This window comes from Peromyscus maniculatus, chromosome 21 (assembly GCF_049852395.1).
Source record: "Peromyscus maniculatus bairdii isolate BWxNUB_F1_BW_parent chromosome 21, HU_Pman_BW_mat_3.1, whole genome shotgun sequence".
Taxonomy (NCBI): domain Eukaryota; kingdom Metazoa; phylum Chordata; class Mammalia; order Rodentia; family Cricetidae; genus Peromyscus; species Peromyscus maniculatus.
The window spans coordinates 13,776,272-13,800,237 of record NC_134872.1 but is presented as its reverse complement, the minus strand read 5'-3'; the positions used below and the strand labels follow the sequence as shown (position 1 = coordinate 13,800,237).

The following is a 23,966-nucleotide window of genomic DNA, read 5'->3' as shown; positions in this document are numbered from 1 at the left end:
ATCAATTTTGGCAGCAAGTGCCCTTACCTCCTGAGCCATCTTGCCAGTCTGTTAGTCATCACTTTTAGAGATACAGTTCAGGAGATATATGTTGAGGGGCACTATGAACTAATGCTTTGATAAAGGCTATTAGAAATGAAAACTTTATGTTTTACTTATTTTTTGAATGTGTGTGTCTATGTGACCAGGCTGTGAGTCATGTGAGGAGGATGACTTACTGGAATGTTTTCTTCCTCCACCAGGTGGGTCTGGGGATTGAACTCAGGTGTTCAGGCTTGGAAGGTAGCACTTTACCAACCGAGCCATCTTGCTAGTCGATTTGAGTTCTTTTTTTTCTGTCATAAGTACTGTGTTTTTTTTAGTGGTAGGAGAGCATGTTGATCATTCATCAAATGCACACTTGATACCGAAACTGGAAAAGAGAGAAAATGTCCCCCAAATGCTTCATAAATAGTCTGGTTCAGTTCAGTAATACATCAGCGTTATTTCGGCCAGTGATTGAGCGGGTTTGTGCTCAGACATATCACGTGGAAATCTTGCTGTAGTGCCGCTCCTCGTGTTGTGTTTAGCCGGGTTTCGGTCTGTCCGCAGCTGCTCACACTTAGCCTCCGGGTCAAACAGTAAATACTTCACTTGTGAGGTTATCTCGAGCTGTCATCGTTCCTTCAGGTAGAAGATGAGTACCGGGCTTTCCAGGAAGAAGCCAAGAAGCAGATTGAAGACTTGAATCTGACATTGGAAAAAGTGAGATCAGAGTTGGAGGAAAAGGAGACAGAAAGGAGTGACATGAAGGAAACTATCTTTGAACTTGAAGATGAAGTAGAGCAACACCGAGCTGTGAAGCTTCACGACAACCTCATCATTTCTGATTTAGAGAGTGAGTAACGAAGGACTTTCCGTTCCCTTCTGTTCAGCCCTTTACACACTCGTGTTCAGTGGTGAAAATAGTAATCTGACTGGCACATAGTCTGGACACAGTAGCACAGCTGACTTACAGAAATACACATTTGACAGAGGTGTGCTTCCTGAGTTGGGAAAACTTTGAGTATGGTTTGTTCTCAGATGTTCAGTAGAAGCATCCCTTGAAAACTGCATCTAATTTAAGCAAAATCACTTACAAAAGCCAATGGAGTCACTTATTTTCTAGACCATAAGAAAAGCCATTTATTTACTTTTAGTGATTGCAAGTGTACAGAATTTAAAAAAAAAAAAAGAAAGAAAGAAAATACGAATCCTGTAGCATCCTAATCATGGAGCACTGGTTTTTGTTTTTGTTTTAAATTTATTTGAATTTTCTGATTACTCTGAAGATCTTGTATTATGGTAGAATGAAACCTCCATTTTCAAGTTTCATTGTACTTTGCATGATAGATTTTTAAACTTTATTTTGAAGTTACTTTGGATTTGTAAGAAAGTTGAGAAATCAGATTTTCATATGAACCTAATCTATTATCTTATAAATTGTTTATTAGTTACAAATGAGAAAAGAGAAAAACAACTGCTGAGGCAGTGTGGAAAGTTGGGCAGTACTTTGGGTTTCCCTGTGGGTGATGGAGGCCCACAGATCCGAGGCATGGCACACGTGAGATACATTCTGACTGAGGCAAACACTGACCTTAGAGAAACATCAGACCAACAAGATGATGTGTGTCCAATAGTGGAAGTGTGGAGGGTGCTGCAGCCCTAGAAACATTAGTATTGTGAAAGAGAAAGCCTATGGAAATGTCCCAGACGAAAGACGATTCAGGAGACATGATAATTAGATATAATGCCCATGTCTAGACAGGTTCATTACTATAGGGGAAAATGATATAAAGGCACTAATCAAAAACTGAGCTGTGGCTAAGAGATTAAAGATATGTTAATAATATATTTAGGAAGTTGATAATTACACTATGTTTACATAAAATATCCCTGTTCTTAGAAACCACACACTGAGTTTTCCAGGTGAAGGGCTGTGATTACTACACCCTGGAGGAGTTCTGGAAAAAATTAGGTTGATGGGTAGAGAGAGAAACGAGGGACCGCGGTTGATAGAACAAATGGGCACACACTCCTGACACCAGGGGGGGCCGTCGGAGTCCATGAACCCATGTACCGTCTGCCACTTCTTGTGAGTTCAAATGATTTCCAACGGTACGTTTCAAACACTCTCGCCTGGAGCTTTCATCTAGATCCATACGTTATTAACAAGTTTTACGTTGTATTACTCCTGCCTGCTTTTGTGACACTGGAGATGAAGCTCAGGAACTTGTCCATGTGAATGTCACTTTGTACCACTGAACTACATCCTCTCATTTGTACACTTTCTTTTATATTACAGAGCTGCAGGGAATGGGGTAGCTTTTTCTGATGCATTGAAGTCTTTAAATGATTGGGCGTATGCAGTATTCCTTTGGACACTGTCAGTTTTAATTCCTTGACAGTGTTGATTAGCAAATACAGCATTGGGCCTATCGATAGGTTGGTGGGGACATTTGAGATACTGTCAGAGAAGAACAGGTCATTTGTGGGAAATTGTTAGAGATTCTGAGCTCTGGTTAGCCAGACCCTGAATCTGTTTATTGAACAAGGTTTTGTTAAAACATTCTGAGGCTTTTCTATTGAAATAGCCAATGATGAGACTGAATCTTTTTGAGATGATGTTGTGACTGTGTACTGGCTGGTTTTGTGTGTCAATTTGACACAAACTAGAGTCACAGTAGAGGCTCCGTGAGATCCAGCTGTAGGACATTTTCTCAATTTGTGATCAATGGGGAGGGCCCAGCCTATTGTGGGCAGTGCCATCCCTGGGCTTGTGACCCTGGGTTCTGTAAGAAAGCAGGTTGAGCTGGCCAGAGGAAGCAAGCCAGTATCACCCTCCATGGCCTCTGCCTCAGCTCCTGACTCCAGGTTCCTGCCCTGACTTCCTTCGGTGATGGACTGATCTGGAAGTCTAAGCCAAATAAATATTTTATCCTTCTAGCTTGTTCTTTGTCATGGCATTTTGTGGCAGTAATAGAAAGCCTAACGAAGACAGGCTGCCATGAACTTTCTCACCTACAACTTAGAAACCCTTCAGCGTGATCTTAGTGACGTGTCTGTGACTCAGTGCTCAGTAGTGATTGATTAGAGTGCTAAGCCGTCCTCAGCTTCCTCAGCTAGTGCAGTCAGATCTGTCACAGAACCAAAAAAAGGTCAGGGACTTTCAAGCATTTATTTTTTGTTTTTTAAAAAAGATTCATTTTTACTTTCTAAATTGTGTACGTGTTTGCGTGTCTGTGTGTGTGTCTTTGCATATGTGTGGCAGTGTCCAGGAGTCCAGAGGAGGATGTCAGAGCCCTGGAGCTCTGATCCAGGTGCTTGTGAGCGGTCTGACATGCACCGGTGCTGGGACTGAACCAGGTCCTCTGGAAGAACAGCCAGTAATCTGAACCACTGAGCCATCTCATCAGCCCTAGATTAAGTTTGTATTTTGTATTTGAGAGAATTTATTTAATTCTGCTTCTTTCTTATTACATATGTTCAAGTTTTTATTAGCATATATTAATTTTACATAAGAACGTTGCTTTTTGATATTTTATGTGTATATAATATATTGTGATCATATTCATCTCTTTACTCCACTGTCTGTTTCCTGCTGATCTCGTCCTCTCCAGCTGGTGTGTGAGCCCGTGAGTGTCATTAGGGTTTCTTACAGGAATGTGGGTGGATTTTTTAAGTTTTCCCGATTAATTTTGGGAGTTCATTCAGTGTCCTGTCCGTTTAGTAAGCCGGTGCTGCCCTTTTCTCAGGCAGTCCTTTGGGCTTTGAACATGGGAAGAGTGACATCTTGTGGTAGCTGGAGCATTAGCTAGAGAAATGTTAGATGATGACGATTGGGGCGGCAAGCTTTACAAATCATTCATTTTCAACATGTGGAATTTAACTAGAAAATGACTAAAACTCCTGAGTAATTAAAAAAATATCCATACAACTTCTTCCCCAACTTTTTGAGATGAAAAGTTCAAATCTGTGTCAATTAGAAGAGTGCTTATTACTTACTCAGTGCTCACACCTGACAGTCATTGCCACTTGCCATTGCTTGTGTGTGTGTGTGTGTGTGTGTGTGTGTGTGTGTGTGTGTGTATGTGTGTGTGTTGAACTGCTTAGTGTGTTCCACCCTGTGACGCTTAACTCTGAAATATGTCTGCGTGGGACTCAGAGAAGGAAGAGTTTCTGGGCACGTCTACTAAAGGCAGTCTTACTTTCCTACTGTCGTCGACTGGTAACCTGCAGTGAGATTTTTTCAGTTGTCATCCAAAGGTCTCTTGATAGCTTTATTTACTCTCAACTTCTAGTAATTTTTAAAATAATGCTACAGATTCATCCCAGGACCTCATGAATGTTAGGCAAGCTTTATGTATTCATGCATTTGGGACTTTATTTGTCTTAGACCAACTGCAAACTCCTGACATTTCTGCCTCTGAGTTTCCACAGTTATAAGATTATAGGTGTGTGCTGCCACACTCTCCTCTCTGTCTCTCTCTTTCTCTCTCTCAAATGATAACCAGTGCCCAAACTAATTTTCTACTTTATGTTAGATCTCTAGAGTTTGATGGCAGTCAAGTTTTTTCTGTAGAAAATTCTCACATTTGGAGTTAACTCATCACATATCACATGCTACATGAATTTGATGACAAAGAATTGTTATTTGAGAAAGCAAGATTTCCTCTGTAGAATAGTTTAACAAGCATCATCACAATTCATCAGCCCCCCCAAATAAGCCTTGTATTCAATAGAAATCACTCCCCAGTCACCCCAAGATAAACCCTGTATTCAATAGTTGTTGCTCCTCAGTACTGTTAGCATTCAGACCCACCCCTTGGGGACTCGGCCAATAAGCAGTTGGCATCCTGACAACATCATCTTATGTAAAGTCCTCTTTAAGAGAACCCCTTCCTCTCTCGTGACACGAGGTAGTGCACACCTCCTCCTTTCCTATCTTCCCCTTTATTTTTCTCTTTTTCTCTCAGCCCCAACCACTTCCCCCTCTTCCCGTCTCCTTTCCCCCAATAAAACTTTCCACATGAGCGTTATCGCATGGTGTGAGTGACTTTTGACTGTGCCCGTTAGCCCCCACTCGCCAAGGCCACCCCGGCACTGTTTTTAAAATACAATAAGTATCCCAAGATAAATTCCTGTATTTAATAGTAGTGGGTCCCCAGTTACCCCAAGAAAAACCTCATATTAAATAGAAGTTGCTTCTCAGTCACTGCAAGATAAATTCCTGACTTCAGAATTGGTACATAGGGTTTTACAACAGCTCCTGGACTCAAGACTGTGGAGGAACATATGCTCAGAATGAAAGGACAAATGGAAAACTGCAGGGAAATAAAAACTACGAAACAGAACAGGTAGGCATTCTAGAACTCCCAATTTAATGTGTATTATAAAAAACTTCCAGTCATTTAGACACCAGACTAAATGAACAGAGCAGTGAACTTGAGGGTTTTAATTTGGTCATTCTGCAGGAGGAGGTACAGAGAGAAAACAGTTGAAGAAAATGAATAGAGATTAATGACCTATGAAATCATCTTAAATTTACAGCACATTTAGAGTCCCAGGAGACTCCCAGATCACACCAGCACCATACAGTGTGTACCTGACCTTCAGTGCTCTAGTCAGTGGCTGTAGCATCTAAGCCAGAAGACGTGATATAAACTCCCAACTTCCAGTTCAGAACAAGGCTTCAGATCACCATGTCCTCCCTTTCTCAAAAAACCCAGTATGAATGAAATATAAAAGCCTCGGTGAAGCTAATGCTGAGATAGAAAACAGTTGGCTTGTGCCAGTAGACAGTCATTTTGAGTAATTCCTGGAATATGAAAAGCAGATAGAATCAGGGGTATGGAAAAAGAAAACAATAGAAAAATCTGCAGACCAGGAGAACCATGGGTGAGACTCAGAGTAATGACGTTCCCAGCAAGCTCTGGGTGGAAGGGGAGCAAATGACAAAAACCGCCTGCTCAGGGCCGGGCACTGTCCTGAGGCCCCGACTTAGCTGTCTCCACCTCTGCTGATCTGCTTCTGGGCTGAGTCTTCGGGATAAAGGAGTAGAACAGGGCACCAGGCTCTTCTCGTGACCCAGGTGTCAGAAAGGAAAGTGGATGGTGTCTGCAGAACTGCAGGCTACCATGGGTCTAGGTGAGAGAACATACAGAGGGAAGAGAAAGCAGTGTGAGCGCGCTGTGAAATGGATGTACCACACAGCACCTTGGTTGGAGTCCAGTCCTCTTGGTGATGTCTGCCATCAACAGCCTTTACTAGTTGCTGTGCTGTGAGTGAGAAGCCTGTGGTTAAAACAGTGACTCCTGCAGTTGTTAAGAAATGTGTGTATGTCACTAATCCTTATTCATGTTCCTCATAAATAAGAAATATCAACCAGAACTTACTGGGCATTTTATTATCTTAAAAAAGAAACAGTTGACTAAGGAAAATCAACTAAAGATCACCCCAGATAAAGCTAGGGACTTCACCGCCAGTCTGTAGCTGACTTCTGTTCTGGTTGTGGTGGCACAGCATGCCTTTAACCCCACCCACTGTAGGCTGGTGATTTCTATGAGTTCAAGACAAGCCTGGTCTAAAGAATGAGTTCCAGCCGGGCGGTGGTGGCGCACGCCTTTAATCCCAGCACTCGGGAGGCAGAGGCAGGCGGATCTCTGAGTTCGAGGCCAGCCTGGGCTACCAAGTGAGTTCCAGGGAAGGTGCAAAGCTACACAGAGAAACCCTGTCTCGAAACAAACAAACAAACAAAAAAATGTGTCTAAAAAAAAAAAAGAATGAGTTCCAGGCCAGCCAAGGCTACACAGTGAGACCCTGTCTCAAAATGGTGATGATGATGATGATGATGAGGATGAGGAGGAGGAGGAGGAGGTGGAGGAGGAGCATCACAGTCTCAGATTGAGAGAGAGCTGGCTTAGTGGGTAAGAGAACTTATTCTGTAAGCATGAGGACCTGATTTGAATCCCAGCAATCACTTAGAAAGCTGGGCATGGCTATGTATACTTGAGAGCTCACTGGCCAGCCAGGCTAACTGAAATAGCAAGCTTTGGTTCTGTGAGAGACTCTGTTTCAAGGAAATAAGACAGAGGGTAATGGAGATATACATATATACACGTATACATATGTGTATATTTATATACATATATACATATGCAAATACACATATACATAAATACATGTATAATGTATATAATATATATTGAAGTAAAAGTATATGAAAATACAAATCAGAAAAAGACAAAAAAGGTACTTGGCATGGAAAAGAAAATAAAACGCAAAACAAAATGCCAGTATTCATTGAGCAAATGTGAAAAATTAAAAAGCTTGATCACAAGAGAGAGCAGTATTCATATGCAGTTAAGAGGAGTATGATCACTGCAGCTTTCTTAAAGAGTGTTGATAAAACCTTTATTAAAAGACTTAGCAGTCTACTTTGAGGAACCCCTCCTTAGGAACAGCATTACAGGTTTGCAGATGTGCTTGTGGGTGCTTGCCGCAGGACTGCTTGTTAGCACAAAATTTGGAAATAGTCTATTATATTTTTTAAAGATTTATTTTATGTTATTTTATATGTAGAGTTTTTGCCTGTATGTATGTAAGTGCACTGTGTATGTGTCTTGTGCCCTGAAAGTTCAGAAGAGGGTGCTGAATCCCCTGGAACTGGGTTACAGATGGTTCTAAGCTGCCATACTGGTTCTGGGAACTTGAACTGGATCCTCTCCAAGTGCATCTAGTGCTCTTAACTGGTGGGCCGTCTCTCCAGTCCCACAGTTACGTTTTCAGCAGTTGTAATCTAGTCAATAGCTTGTGTGCGCAGTTCTCATTGCCATCCTGCTAGTGAGGGTGGAAGAGGCGGAGCTGAGTCTGTTGCTAGAAGAACCAGTAGAAACAGAGTCAGCCATAGTCTGCTTCCGTAGTTAGAACTTGAAGTTTAACGTGTAACATGGAAACGAAAGCCAGACACAGTAGTGTCCTTTTTAAAATGTTGATTTGACTGTACTCTACTAATCCATACATAAATTAGTGACTTTTCAAAAAGACTAAAACAAAACCCCAAAAATTAACATTATACTCTTGAGGTAGACCCTTCTAGTATACACTGAACTAGCTCATGTTGCTACTTTTTTTTTTTTTTTTTTTTTTTTTTTTGAGCTGAGGATTGAACCCAGGGCCTTGCGCTTGCTAGGCAAGCGCTCTACCACTGAGCTAAATCCCCAACGCCTCATGTTGCTACTTGTAAGTGGTCCTTCATCATTTCTACTTTTGGAACTTTCCTCCAAGTAATGTCTGAACAGTTTTGTAAAGACATTTGCTGTATTTATAACAAAAAGTTGGGGAGTATGTAGGTTGAGTTTTCCTATCCCAACCACCTCCTCCCAAATAATCATCAGCCGCTTCCCAAATAACTGACCCAGAGACTTAATATTATTTATAAATAAATGCTCAGCTGATAGCTCAGACTTGTTACTAGCTAGCTCTTACATTAAAATTAACCCATATTTCTTTTTGTTGTTGTTGGTTTTTCGAGACAGGGTTTCTCTGTGTAGCTTTGTGCCTTTCCTGGATCTCACTCTGTAGACCAGGCTGGCCTGGAACTCCCTGAGATCCACCTGCCTCTGCCTCCCCAGTGCTGGGATTAAAGGTGTGTGCCACCACCGCCCAGACTGACCCATATTTTCTTTCTTTGTTTCTTTCTCTTTCTTTCTTTGTTTCTTTGTTTCTTTGTTTCTTTCTTTCTTTCTTTCTTTCTTTCTTTCTTTCTTTCTTTCTTTCTTTCTTTCTTTCTTTCTTTCTTTCTTTCTTTCTTTCTTTCTTTCTCTTTCTTTCCTTCCTTCCTTCCTTCCTTCCTTCCTTCCTTCCTTCCTTCCTTCCTTCCTTCCTTCTTTCTTTCTGTCTTTCTTTCTCTTTCTCTCTCTCTCTCTCTCTCTCTCTTTTTTTTTTTTTTTGGTTTTTCGAGGCAGGGTTTCTCTGTGTAGCTTTGTGCCTTTCCTGGATCTCCCTCTGTAGACCAGGCTGGCCTCGAACTCACAGAGATCTGCCTGGCTCTGCCTCCCAAGTGCTGGGATTAAAGGCATGTGCCACCACCGCCCGGCTCATATTTTCTTATCTATGCTTTGCCACGTGTCTGTACCTTTATTAGCATGGCACCTTCAACTCCTGCTCCCTCTGCATCTGGCTGGTGACTCTTGACTCTGCCCTTCTTCATCCCAGAATTCTCAGTTTGGCTCTCTTGCCTAACCTTATCCTGTTCAGCTGTTGGCCAGTCAGCTTCTTTATTAACCAGTGAGAGTAATACATATTCACAATGTACAGAAGGATTATTCCATAGCAATGTTAACTCTGTTCATAGCATATTTTGAAGACAAATTCTGGTATGTTCCATTGATGGAATACTCTGGGGCCATCTAGCTGGTGCTACACATCTGGATTTACTGATAATGGATTCCATTATTTACTATAGGCTTATGAAACAATACAAACATAATCTTGTGCTTAAAACAGAAAAAGCTAGCCAGTTATGGTAGTGCATCTCTAGTCCCAAGAGTTAGGAAGGATATCTTTGCCTCTGCTGGAATTTAAGGCCTACTTGGGCAACACAGTAAGACCAAGTTCAAACAAAAAACCAAACCAAAACTATACAGACTCATGAAGTATATATAGAAGGATGTAAGTCAAATGCAAATAAAGGTAATCTTTTGTGTGTGTGGTTTTTTTTTTTTTTTTTTTTTGGTTTTTCGAGACAGGGTTTCTCTGTGTAGCTTTGCGCCTTTCCTGGAACTCACTTGGTAGCCCAGGCTGGCCTCGAACTCACAGAGATCCGCCTGGCTCTGCCTCCCGAGTGCTGGGATTAAAGGCGTGCGCCACCACCGCCCGGCTATGTGTGTTTTTTTTCATTGATTGTTTGTTTTGTTTTTTGCTTTTTGTTTTTTTTTTCCGAGACAGGATTTCTCTGTGTAGTTTTGGTGCTTTTCCTGGAACTCACTCTGTAGCCCAAGCTGGCCTCGAACTCACAGAGTTCCGCCTGGCTCTGCCTCCTGTGCGCTGGGATTAAAGGCATGCGCCACCACTGCCTGACAAAGGTAATCTTATTTTGTTATAGTTTCTGTTTTCTTATCTTTTTATTTCAAACATATCTTAGTTTTAGAATTAAGAAAAATGTTATAACCACTTTTTTTGGAGGAAGGGAGAAGAAAGATTTGAACAAAATTTACAAATAAAGTAAAACCATATATAGTTCATTTGAAAATCCTTTATGTCCTCTTTCAGGTTCTGTGCACATTGCCTAAGTCTTTTAACGGATTGTTTACTCTTGACTTTTCCTTTTCTCTGGGAAATGCTGAACCAGATGGAAGCAACTGATGGTAGTACCCAGAGAGCTTCCTGGGCTTTGGAAGCTAGCAAGGTTGCTATGGATGTTGATGATTTTAATAAGTCCTCAGGAATACCATAGCTGGAGCCTGGGTCCATGGTAACTGCCCGGTAACATCTGCGTGATTGGTGGACATGTAACCAGAGCTAGCATGAATTACTCTTGATTTGTCAGGGGCAACAGGTCATTGGTGGCGAGACAATTATGGAGCCATTACTAAACAGGAAGGGCAGTGCCCAAAACTGTTCAGAACAAAGTTAGATGGAATAATAATGCAACAGCAATTTATCTGATTTCTGAAACAAAAATAGCACCGTAAAAATAGAGGTTTAATCTGTAATTTAAAAACAAGGAGACCCGAGTTCTGCTTTTCGGTAGGTTTGGATTGAAGACAGTAGGTGGCAGTGTTGCTCACGCCGGGGAGACGGGAGAGGAAGGAAGCGCGTTCAAGGTTCCTGAGTAGGGGGCGCTTCCTTCTCCTCTGACCCTCGGCTGTGCTAGGTAGCAGTAGTCTCCAAAAATAGAACTTAGATAGAAACTCTTCCGATATCGGGAAGGAAAAGCATGTTGCCATTTCTTAACTTTTTATCTCAGAGGAAAAGTACAGACATGATCATAGAGTTTAAATCACATCCCCAAAGACCACTGAGTACAGTTTATGCTGTTTAAACATGTCCTCTCTCTGGCAGCTTTCTCTCTCTTTAAAAGGAGTAATAACAGGGCAGTAATTCATGTGTAGTACCAGCAGCAACAAATGTCCTTGTTAAGAATGATTGTGTGAAGTCTGTGGACATGAGTGTAGAGGTCGATGAAGAAAAGACCAGAACAAAAGGAGCCGATGAAATTGGAATTTTATAACCAGTCTAAGATGCACTTTGGAGTTTAATGTGCCATAAGAATCAAGATGGCAGGTGCTAAAAGTGAGCTGTAATACAATTGACTGTCTTGTGAAGTGTGTCTGACAATGTCCTTTGTGACCAGAAGAAAAGGAAAACAAGTTTTTAAATTTTAATTTTGTTTGTACATGAGTGTTTTACCCGTGTGGGTCTTGGATACCCTGGAGCTGGAGTTGCAGACAGTTGTGTGGTGCCATATGGATGCTGGGAACTGAACCTGGGTCATGTGGAAGAATAGCTAGTGCCCTTAACCACTGACCCAATTCTCTAGCCCCGGGAAAATGTGTTAGCCAGTTTGAAGAGAATTTTTTTGTTTGACTGTTTTTCTTATGAAATATCTTGGGCAGGCGACTCTCTGGGAGTTCAAGGCCAGTCTAGTCTACATAGCAAGTTCCAGGCAAACAAGGACTAAAATGGGGAGGCACCCTCGAATCAAACAGAACAACAAGCAACCCTTGTGTATTAGTGGACTGAGTGTAGAATCTCGGGAGTCTTTCGTCCTTTGTCCGTGTCCGAGTGTCCAGATTCACCCATGCGAGCTGACGAGGAAGAGGTTTCTCTGCCCGTTTCAGAGTTACCCTTGTTTCTGTCAGCAGAGAACAGGGCCATGGGTTTGTCCACTTGCCTTGTTCACTTTGTCTTGATTGGACCGGGTGCCTGTCCACCTCAGTGTCCCGGTTAAAGGAGGCTTGAAGTAGCTTTCAGTTGAGACAGCCTCTAAAGTTCAGTCTCTTGAAGATGAAGTCATCCTGCTTCACTAGCTCAGTGCTGCGACGTTAACTTTTTTTAAATCTCTAAGAAGGTGGAAACTATGTGTCTTTTTGTTTATATCTTCATTATCTAGAAAACACCCTGATTCCTAGTTCATACTTACAAGATGATTGTTGAATTAATGAATAAATTTTGAACACGTGATTTCCTGGGCCCTGACTTTACTAAACAGCTGTGGGGCAATGTCTCCTAGTGGAGACATTGACTGTCGGCTGCCAACATTAGGCTGTCCGTCCGTCCGTCCGTCCATCCCCTGCTATCCCATTTTATTCTGTCCTCTCCATTGTTTTGCCTCATTTCGTCCAACTCTAGAAGATACTATGTGCTTCTAATAATAGTTCGTACCAATATTTTATTACTAAAGTTAATTCATGTCATTTAAAAAGATATCAAGGGCTCGTGAGAGACTGGGCGGAAGTGTTTGCCATGCATGACATTTGAGCTCAGTTCTGCCACCCAAGGTGGAAGAGAAGAGGCAACTCTTAAGGTGTTCCTTGACCTGTACACCTGTGCTCACTTGAGTACATAAACACACTCTCTCTCCCTCCCTCCCTCCCTTCCTCCCTCCCTCTCTCTCTCTGTTTCTCTCTGTCACACACAGACATACTCTGATTTTAAAAAAGCTGAATGTGGTGGCGCACACCTTTTAACCCCAGCACTCAGGAGGCAGAGGCAGGCGGATCTCTGAGTTAGAAGCCAGCCTGGTCTCCATAGTGAGTTCTAGGACAGCCAGGGCATAATGAGACCTTGTCTCAAAAAACAAACAAAAAGGTTAACACACACACACACACACACACACACACACACACACACACACACACACATCATGCCTGGGATGTAGTTCAGTGGTTGAAAACATATGCATATCATATATGAAGACTTGGATTTGAAAGATTGATTTATTTTCATTTTATGTGTATGTGGGACCAGGAAGAGAGAAAATATGAAAGAGAATGGCGAGGGAACTGTAGCATCAATGGGCAAAATCCTAGTAAACGATTATTACTGTACACAAGAGCCTTTTCTAGTGCATGGCCGAGAAGTGATTTATTCCCGAGCTGTCAGGGTACCGAGTGGGACAGCTGTTCAGAAGGACAGTTACAGCATGGTGCCCTTCTGAGATATTTCTCTTTGTGCATGGCTTTTAAGGCAGAACTTCCTTCCAACCAAACAGTATGTGATTTCCTATTGTATTTACTGCTTCTGTTCCATAGATTAATTGGTAGCTCTCTGGATATTACAATTAGTTGTATAAATAATTTTACTGATTTCATTTTTCTGGAATTTATTCCAATGTATAAAGGAAGTTATGCTTGCATGGTTTAAAATGGTAAGTTCTGTGATTAAAAGTTCACATTTTAATAGCATTCAATGTTGTTTTGATTGGCTTTCTGCCAATATGTATGTTTATAACAATTGCTTTCAGTTTACTTAGGAAGTGATGCAAAAACGATAATCTTGGATTGACTATTCTTTCATGCTTTTAAGTTTTATGATGAAAGTAAACAAGTCTTTGTGCAGGAAAACTATTTTGATGATCAGATTTTAGCACCTCTTTTATATCATTTCTTTTGAACATGTAAGATCATTAAGAACATTAGGTTTAAGGAGAAATATTTAATCTTTGTAATCTTTTCAGATACTGTTAAAAAACTCCAGGACCAAAAGCATGACATGGAAAGAGAAATCAAGACACTTCACAGGAGACTTCGGGTAGGATGAATCTTCGTGTGCTGTCTCATTAGAAAGCATGGTTTTCTGGAACTAGTGCCATGACTTTAATCTGTAGATTAGTGGGGTGTTGGCCACACTGGGCTTTGGGCTGAAAGAGGTGCAGTTATTTTAAGTTGGGCCTGACACTGGATTTCAGGTAGGAGGATATACTAGTAGTGATTTATGGGCAGTCATTTTAGGGAGATACAGTAAAGAAATGTATTACATTTTGAAAAGAAAGTTTACTAACTTGATTTTAAAATCACAAACGAGGCTGTTTTTATGTGAGATTTCTGCATTCTCTGGGTTGGGTTGGGTAAGCTGCCAGCACCCAGGCTGCTAAGATGTGGAGGGAGAGAGTGCTAATCCTAGACCATGAGTCCTGACACAGTCGTTCTGGCTGCTTTCACGGTATTAGAAAATCACTTTGAGGTTGAGAGGGCTCATGCATGGCCAGCTGTGGCTCTGGGGGAAGTGAGGCCCCCAGGGAGACTTCTCCGCCCAGCCACACCCGCATCCTTCTTGTCTGTGGGAAGCGGCAGACCACTCAGTTCCTTACAGCCTCTTGTACGATTGTGTCTGCCTATATTGAGTTCAGTTTGTCTTCTGGCTTCCTCTTCCTTTTCCTTTACTTTAGTTTTTTTTTTCCTGCTAGTTTTTGATGTCAGGGTATTTATAGTTTTTCACAGTATGGCTCACATACCATTTATACACCCTTACTTATCACTTACATACTTTCACATACCATTCATATACCCTTACATACCATTTATGTACCTTCACATACCACTTATATACTCACATACCACTTACATACCTTCACATACCATTTATATACTTTCACATACCCTTTATATATCTTTACATACCCTTTATATATCTTCACATACCCTTTATATACCTTCACAAGAGTTCCAGAGGTAAAGCTCTAAATTTTTGATGATATTTGTTTTTATAAGACTTGGCTTTGAAACTTGATGAAGAAGGGAAGTCTAACATTTTTCCTCATTAATATTTATTGAGCACTCTGAATACTTGATAGCTCAGTGGGAAGACCAGATGGCACATCTTTTCTTCATTAGGACCAAGTTCACTGATAAGAGCTGCTTTGTCTGTTAAAAATAGATAACAGCAACTCTTGGGATTAAAAGAAAAGTCACCATTCAAGAATATGACTTGCTAGGGCAAACTAATCATAAGCAAATTTTACTGCTTTAAATAAATCTGCATTGCTCTCCTTTGGAAGTAAAAAGTTAGTTTTTGACTGTAGGAAGAATCTGCGGAATGGCGGCAGTTTCAGGCTGATCTCCAGACGGCAGTGGTCATCGCAAATGACATCAAATCCGAAGCCCAAGAAGAGATTGGTGACCTAAAGCGGCGCTTACATGAGGCCCAAGAGAAAAATGAGAAACTCACAAAAGAATTGGAGGAAATCAAGTCACGCAAGTATGTTCTGAGACTCCAGCTGTGTGTTTCAGTAAAGAACAGTTAAGCCTCGTTTAGTGATGTGCCACGAGTGCTGTTTTGTCTCACGCTCACAGCCCAGCACTCCTGTTTCTCTTTAGATTGTAGGTCTGAAGTAGACAGAATCGGCTTCCGTCTGACCCCACCCCTTAGGAGATGTGAGATCTCAGTTAACAATCCTGCCTTCCCTGCGCCTGGGTTCTCTCCCTCTAACATGAAGGCAGTATGAGGTGCTCTATAGTGTTGTAATGAGTAAATGAACTAATGCTTGCAAAGTGATTGGCCAGTGAACGTGAGTGACTGGTTTTGGGGAAACAACTGATAGGTACAGTGTAAGGTTCTTTCCGTCACTCATTTGCAGATTTTCCATTTTTCAATGACCTCCAAAATAGTACCCTCCATATCTAACACAGACATTGTTGGAAACCCATAAAAATGACCATAGGAGGTGATACCTGTGATATGCTGAGACTCTGTCTGAGTGACGGAGAGAATTTATGTGTTTGATGTTGTTATTAAGAATTTGATTTTACTTCACTTTGAATAATTCTTAATTAGGCATAGGGAAAAGTGGTATTTCTTTGATAGGCTTTTATTTAATTATGGCTTAGTCCTACTGTGTTGCTGTGTTATCCATTGGCATCCTTAGATAGAATTTGGAACGAGGCCTAATGAATCCCCACTGGTATAAAGCTGGCATTACTCTTTATATTATACTCTTTATATTGTTAAATAAATAGCTTAGCAGAAATGCCTTATTTGATAGTTAACCCTGAGTGACTAAAGTTGGTTCTGTCTGTCTGTCCATCAATCCATCCATCGTTCTGGGGATAAACTCAGGGCCTTACACATGCCAGGCAAGTACTCTCTCACCAAGCCCTAAAATTCAGTTCTTGAAGGATCATTCCATTGGATCCTGAACATTTACTAGTCTTTATATTTCAAAGAAATACCTGCTAATAGAGGCAGCATCTTGGGCCTGGAGAGGTAGCTAAGTGGTTAGGAGTACTTCTGCTCTTCCCAGAGGATCTGAGTTTGCGTCCAGCACCCTTGTCAGGTGACTCAAGACTACTTGTAACTCCAGTTCCAGGGGACATGTTGCTCTCTTGTGGCCTCTGTGCCCCCCCCCCCCCCACCATGCACTATTAAAAAAAGGGGCAGCATCTTATACAGCAGTGCTTGTCAGAGTGATCCTGGCAGCACTTAGTCGTCAGAGTAATACCAATAGGTTGTTGACTATTTTCACTGTGCTGATTTTTGCATTGAGAGTGAAGAGCAAATGTCAACTTGACGAACCAAGGCCTTATATCAAACTACACTTGTAGTCACAATCTCATTACAATACATAATAACAATCTTTTAAGTGCAAAACTACCTAAATGAAACAAAACATGGGCTTCACTTAAGAATGCCTTTCTTCAAAGGGAAAAGTATTACTTTTACCAAATCTCAGTCTTGGAGTGCCCTATTTTCAACCTTTCGTGTGACAAAATGGGAAGTATGAGCGGGCACTTCCCCTTAAAACTGTGTATCCTGGTGTGAGGTTGCCTTGAGGTGAACACTGACAGTTTCAGTCTGAGCTTTGTTCTTCTCATGGAATGGCATTGTATTTGAGAACGACTGGGAGAGAAACTTGCTAATAAACTCTGACATTTGACTGCAAGTTCCTTGATAATGATTAGGAGCCTGTCCCATCAAGGAAAAAATCTGATGGTATTTGTTGTTGATGAAATGTAGGTATTCAAGGGAGCGTTAGAATTTTAGAAAACATATCTGCCATTGCAGGATGAAAATTTAAAAAGTTTTTTAATTACATTTATTTATTTTGTGTGTGCTCCATTCTGTACATGTGGAAATGAGGAGGCAACTTGTGGAAGCTGATTTTCTCCTCCTACCATGTGTATTCTGAGCATCATCAAACTCAGGGTGTAAGCACCTCTATCTGATGCGCCATCTCACTGGCCCTAAAGTTTTTTGATGCTGTCGTTAGTAATAGCAAATATGACTTAAGTGTACTATATGATTAAATGCATTTGAAAAACCTGTATAATGCCAGTATTTTTTTTTATGATCAGTATATGATGTTACAGAATCAGATGGGTAGAAGAGTCTTTCAAAGTATTTAATAGACCAGTGGATTTTAGTGGAGAAGTTTATGTACACGGCTTCATTTTCTGCATGGTAGCTACCTTTCGTCTTCTCAGAGCGCTGGTTCTCAGGCAGAGCTCCGTTCATGCTCCACAGGTGCTTTAGTGCTGCACCGTGTCTCCAGTCTGCAGCTACGTGTTCCCCGGGTACTGCCCATCTAACCCGGGGCCTTCCACCTGTTAGGCAGGGCCTCCAGACTAAGTTACTTGCCTAGCCTAGCAAAATTTAGTAACTACCCATGATGCATTTTAGTGTATTTCATAGAATAGCTATAATTATCTGAAAAGGTTATTAAAATATTCTTTCTTATTCCAAATACACATTTGTTTGAGATCTGCATTTTTTATATCTCAATAGATTGAATACAGAAGAAATGATAATATAGTTCTTCTAAGCACTTAAATACATATTTCATTTCTATTTATTTATTTTGAGACAAGGCCTGGGTAATCCTGGCTGTAGTTCACTATATATAGTCCAGGCTGGCTTTGAACTCACAGAGATCCACCTGCTTCTGCCTCCTGAGTGCAGGGATTAAAGGCATGTACCACCACACTTGGCTAAATACATATTTTTAAAAATTGTAATATACTGTTATTTTTCTTAGCAATTTTTTTGAATTTGGAAAATAAAATTCTTTATAGAATATTTTTAGATTTTTATTTACCTCTCTCTCTCTCTCTTTTTTTTTTTTTTTTTTTTTTTGAGACATTGCTGGTCTTTGCTGGTCTAGAACTCTGTATGTAGACCAGACTAGCCTAGACCTCACAGAGCTGAATAAAATATTTTGTGGTCTTCATTAATTTAATGAGCTTTTCCAGTCCTTTGCAGGGATTCTCTTTGGAGACTGTGGCAGTTTTGCCTTGGTCCTAGGGAGCTGGAGCTTTTGGTTCCGTTCCTTTGTATGCCCTTGTGTGAGCATAGTGCATCAGCTGGAAACAGCTGCTCATGAATTCCCAGGTCCTGAGAAGGCCTGCATCTTCCTGGCAGTACAGAGCCAGAGATTCCCAGTTGAGCCAGGCTGCGGCCAGGCTGCCTCCCGATTTCCTGCTAATTGATTACTGGTGTCCTCACCTGACACTTAATGAAAATGGAACTGATGGCTATTTAACCTGCTTAGGATAACCTGATAGGAGCATTTCAGTATCATTTCCTGCTGTTTACCAGGCAAAGAATATTAGGTCAGGCAATTGCTGTGTTCAACTGGTACAATTTAAAAAAACAAAAAACAAACCCTAATACCTTTTACTGCTTTTCAATCAGTAATATAAAATGTTTATTTTTTTTTCATATGTGCAAATGCCTTTATTTCACTGTTTTTTAGGCAAGAGGAGGAGCGAGGCCGGGTCTACAACTACATGAACGCTGTGGAAAGAGATCTGGCAGCCTTGCGGCAAGGGATGGGACTGAGTAGAAGGTCCTCGACTTCCTCAGAGCCCACTCCTACAGTAAAAACCCTCATCAAGTCTTTTGACAGTGCATCTCAAGGTAATTCAGTTACTTCCTTGTCTGTGGTTCCCAAGGCTTGTGCTTCTGTCCCCTTGACTTACCCTCCTGATCTCGTTTACTGTTCTGTATCACTTCACTCGTCACTCTCAGATTCTTAAGCTTGCAAAGGTATCATACAGTGTCCTCCAGTGCATGTAGCGTGCAGTATCGTGTAGTGTCACATAGTGTCGTCTTACGTGTCATGAGTTAAGGCAAGTTCTATAGGCCTATGGAATGTACTCTGCTTTAGAGATCCTGGTCTCAGCTGCACACTCTACTTCTCATGCTGAGCAGTATCTTTTCTCCCTAGATGGATCACACTCATTCCTGTGATTTCTTGTATCTTCTTTATGCGCAGACTTCTGGAGACACAACTCTAGCTCCTAACCTTCCGAATTTCTCAATTCTCTATACCAAGTACCTCATTGACATTGACACTTGAGCATCTCTAGGCATCCTGTGTTCAGACCAAGCCCCATTTTCCAGCTTCATCACTCCCAAAACCTAGTGCAAGCACAGTTCTACGCAGTCATTGGAACCACAAACCCAGGACTCTGCTTAACCCTTTCCCTCACTGTCTGACTTCCAACGTGGACTCTTCCCTTTGTTCTCTTCCCTTTCTTCATTTTTAGGGACATAGACTTCAGTCCAAGCCACCTTTAGCTAGTAACCAGTAAACTTCTACTCTCCTTGCCATTGAGAGCTTTCTTGTTCAAAATGCTGTAGTTATCTTATAATTGGAATGGAGTTCAGATCAAGGTTCTGTAACTGCTGGACTGCTCTTCTTTTACTTTGTACAGCCCAGCAATACTGCACTTCAGGGTCAGAAACAAGCTGGGCTCCTGATGAGGTAGCTCTTACAGCACTAACCCTGGAGACATACCTGCTGTCTTATGTGTTGGTGTGCATTTGTGTTGTTTAGTGAGACAGGGTCCTGCTGGGCAGCCCAGGTTGACCAGAATAGTCGCTAAGTAGCTAGCTCAGTCTACTCTCAACTTGCTATCTTTCTGCCTCAGCCTCTGAAGTACTGAGATTATAGGTATTCACTGCCATGTCTGCCACTTACTCTGTTTCTTAAAACTCCGTAGTGATGCTGGGGATGGAAGCTGGAGCCTCATGCGTGCTACAAATGCTCTACCACTGAGCTGTGCCCCATCCCTCTTGTTTTCTTTCTTTAGATTTCATTGATTGATGGAGTATTTTAGCCATATGATTAAATAGCAAAAATGAAGTACTGGCTGGCCCAGGAAAGCAAACCATTCGTCTGGTAGGAGAAGAAATACCTGTGTCATAGGCTCTGCCTGTGAGTATTCAGCATAGGTTAGGCATTGTCCACAGCATACAGTTTGCAGGAAATTAGGAGCATTGGCTAACAGGAGAATTCTTCCATGGAGAGGAATAGGAGACTACCCTTGTACCATGATGGGTTTAATCATTAACTTTCTCATTTGCTATTTTTGTAGTACCAAATGCTGCTGCAGCTGCAATTCCTCGAACTCCTCTGAGTCCAAGTCCCATGAAAACCCCCCCTGCAGCTGCTGTTTCCCCCATGCAGGTGAGTGCCCGGGATCACTGAAGGCTCAGAAAGGTTTGCATGGTAGGTCCTCTTTTTCAGCCATGCACATGTCTCAAGTGGGCGAATGGGCTGCCTCAGAAGAGATATTTGTAAGATTAGCTTGGTAAATTACCACAAGTATCCTTAATCGAGGCAAAATGGTGATGCTGTTCTGGAAAACACTGATTCTGAGTGTGTAGATGGCATATTTTATCTTGCTGTCTAGCAGATCACTTCAAAACCTACAAACTTGGTGGCTGGAGAGATGACCGAGCACTTAGGAGGGCTTACTGCTCTGGCGGAGGACCAAGTTCAGACCCCAGCACTCATGTGAGATAGCAGCTCCAGGGGTAGATCTGACACCCTTTTCTGGGTCTCCTTGGACACCTGAACTCAAGTCTACATAGCTACACACTTGTAAATACACAACCCAGAATTAAATGTGGATCTACATAGGCATGAATGGAGAGAAGAGTTGTTCGTGGTCGCAGTCGAGCTCAAGGATATGGCATTGCTGATCCATTGTAATTGACTTTCAGAGTTGCTGTTCTTTGCCATTGTTAAAGTGCAGCCAGAAGCAAGGCAAAAGGCTGTTCTCTGTGGAGCTCAGACCTTCTTGTTCTGCCATTCCCGACACTTTCAGAGTGTGGCTGAAGTGAAATACTTTAACATGGGTGAGGGTAGCCAAAGGAAAGATGGCCCCTGAACTAGTAGTGTTCTGTGATAAGGATAGCTGTGACTACCGTTCACCCTAAAATGGGGGCTGGGGCATTTTCTTTTTGACTTCTATATTGGGTTAATGATTGGTCCTATAACTTGTGAGTGGATAAATGCAGTTTCTCAGCCAGTGGCTTTGCTTTTCCATGTTTGCGTGAGATGTGTCTTAATTTACAAGGAAGGCAAGGAAGCTCCGTGTTTTGCCTGCAGCTTTAATGCTTTTTGATGTTCTCTATTAATCAGACTTTTAAAAGAAAACCTGAAGGTTCCAAGCAGGATACCAAGTAAATCACACCTCAAATAGACAGAGTAAGACGAAGCTCCTCTAGCATCTGTCTGTTACGTTTCATGTCTAAGACATCATTTTGTAACATCTTTTTGAAGATAGGAGGATTAAAAATATCTGTAGCTAGAAACAAAACTCATTATAATTCTCTTTAGTACATGTTTAGTCTGTCCAGTGTCTCTCAAGCCTAGCTGCACAGACAACTACATAAAGAGTTTAGAAACAGATTCCTAGACGTCATCTTTGTGACTAGAATCTCTGGGACAGCACCAAGGTTGGGTGTGTTAGTTTCTTAAAAACTCTATGGGCAGGAATAATTCTTGTGATGTGGAATAGCAGGAGTTGTCACAAACGAATGGAAAGCTGGACAAAATGTAGGAAACATTGTTTTCAGACATTGCACCACTGTGGTCCCTGACAAAAATACCAACAGATGAGGGAAGTCCTACTGTGGCTCACATTGTTTTTCCGGAGGCAGTTTCTAATTGGTGGTTTAGGAACCAACTTAGAACAGAGAAGGACAAACCAGTTAGATCTGAGGATACAAATCACCATTCAAGGAAAATGAGACCCATAGAATTTTCAGGGCACGGTCCCTGGGAAGAGGAAGCTACACAGAAAGGGTCCAGACATTTCCATAGGTATCCTTTGGAATCTTTGCCTGAGGCCAGCTGACTGACCGTGCCTGGAGTGAAGCTGACAAGGCCTGGCTGGAAGAATTCTTCAGCAGCAATTGCAAACACTTTTGATAGTTTACATTGGGTAGGGTATCATGTGAGTTCATACCAGCCACTATGAAGAAACCTCCTTGAACAGATAGGGAATAAAGTATAGTGTTTGATACTCTAGGCCTGCCCCAAAGACCTCAGAAGTAACTTCCCAAAGGATTAGGAGAGCTAGAAGTAACTGTTGTAGTCTGTAAACTCTCCTGGTGAGCTCATCTCCTGGTAGTTATTGCTGTGTACTCTTGTTGAGTGTTGGCTGACTTGATGATTTGTCTCTAACGACTAGATTATAGCAGAAGTATTATAACCTTCCCAGAGAAGGTTATAAAATGATTGGCTTCAGTTGTGAATGCGCCTCTGAGGTTCACTCACTCTATGGGAACCCTCTATAGTTGCCATGTGGTGAACTTGTTCTTGCGGAGGACCGTGTGAAGAAGCTTTAGCAGCAGTTCTGAGGCTTACTGTCAACCATTGCAGATGAACTTGAAAGAGACCCCACACCTTTCCTCCTGTCTGTCTGGGGTAACCAGTAGCTTGATTTGCCTTTTCACTGAAGACCTGGAGCTAGAGTTATCCAGCTAAGCGTTTGGACCCATAGAAATCCTGAGATCATAAATGTTTATTGTTTAAAGTCACTGTAAAGTATGGGGGTACTTGACAGTGCAGCATGCACCAGTAATATCGTAGACTATTTCCCCGCCAGAACAGTCTTACAATCTTTAGCAGAATCCAACAAAATAAAAGATAATTTTGTATTTACATGGAAATGCAAAGGGATTTGAATATGCAAAACATTTGCAAGATTTGGAGTGTTTGATTTCAACATATACTGAATGACACTGACATTATGTTTCACTGAAGAGAGATCAGAAAGTGGACAGAGTCCTGGGGTGATGATGAGCTGATTTTCAGCACAAATGTCAGGATTATTTAGTATGAGGATAGGAGTAGTCTACATAGGATTCTGATTAACTAGATATGTATATGACATACTGTTAGGTTTATTTAGTTTAAGGGTAGATACAGATTCGGAGTATGACATACTGAAGTTGACTAGTAGACCCAAATGATAACAATATATATATAAAGCTTATGAACAGAAACATTAGTGAAAATCTTTGTGTTCTTGAGCATGCAAAGGCTCCTTATTTAGGACACAAAAATAACATGAGTCATAGAAGCAACTGATACTTGGGCATCAGGATTTTTAAAGTTTGACCTTAAAGCATATAAGCAAAGGTATACTGTATATAGGAGAATATATTCAAAATATTTACTTGTCTTAGAGAAGTATGCAATAACTTAAAGACAACATATAGTAAAGGGCAAACAGTTTATATGTAAGCATATGAGAAGGTGTTCAGCATCATTAGTCATCAGGAAAATGGAAATGAAATTCACAGTAAGGTGTCAGTCCATATCATGGCCAAAGTTAATGGTTAATGGTGTAAAGATGTAGAAAGCCGGGCCTTTTGCATAGGTCTTTTGGGAGAGTGAAATAAATAGTTAGAAATTAGCTAGGTTTTTAAAAAAATATGGCTGGGGTTGGGGTGTGGAGGCAGAGGCAGGTGAATCTATGTGAGTTTGAGGGCAGTGGAGTCTACATAGCAAGTTCCAGGACAGCCTGGGCTATATAGTGAGATCTTGTCTTTAGGGGTGTGTGTGTTTGTAAAGCTGGAGAAAAGCCAAGGAAATGAAAGTATAAGGAAGACGTGTGGGCGACCTGTTACATATATTATGGATTAAAGTAACAGTGGTGGGTATTTCAGGCTGCTGTGTATCCCTCCATCAGGGGATAAGGAAATACCTA

The 23,966-nt window shown here is 41.4% G+C and overlaps 1 protein-coding gene across 1 annotated transcript in view; it reads left to right on the top strand.

Moving 5' to 3' along the window:
- The window catches only part of Specc1l (sperm antigen with calponin homology and coiled-coil domains 1 like), a 111,826-nt gene that overhangs the window by 36,838 nt on the left and 51,022 nt on the right, over nt 1-23,966 (top strand). Inside the window, exons 5-9 of the mRNA XM_076558640.1 lie at nt 670-877; nt 13,700-13,773; nt 15,044-15,219; nt 18,710-18,873; nt 20,337-20,428. Coding sequence (XP_076414755.1) covers nt 670-877; nt 13,700-13,773; nt 15,044-15,219; nt 18,710-18,873; nt 20,337-20,428 — 714 coding nt within the window. The remainder of the gene's footprint in view (nt 1-669; nt 878-13,699; nt 13,774-15,043; nt 15,220-18,709; nt 18,874-20,336; nt 20,429-23,966) is intronic.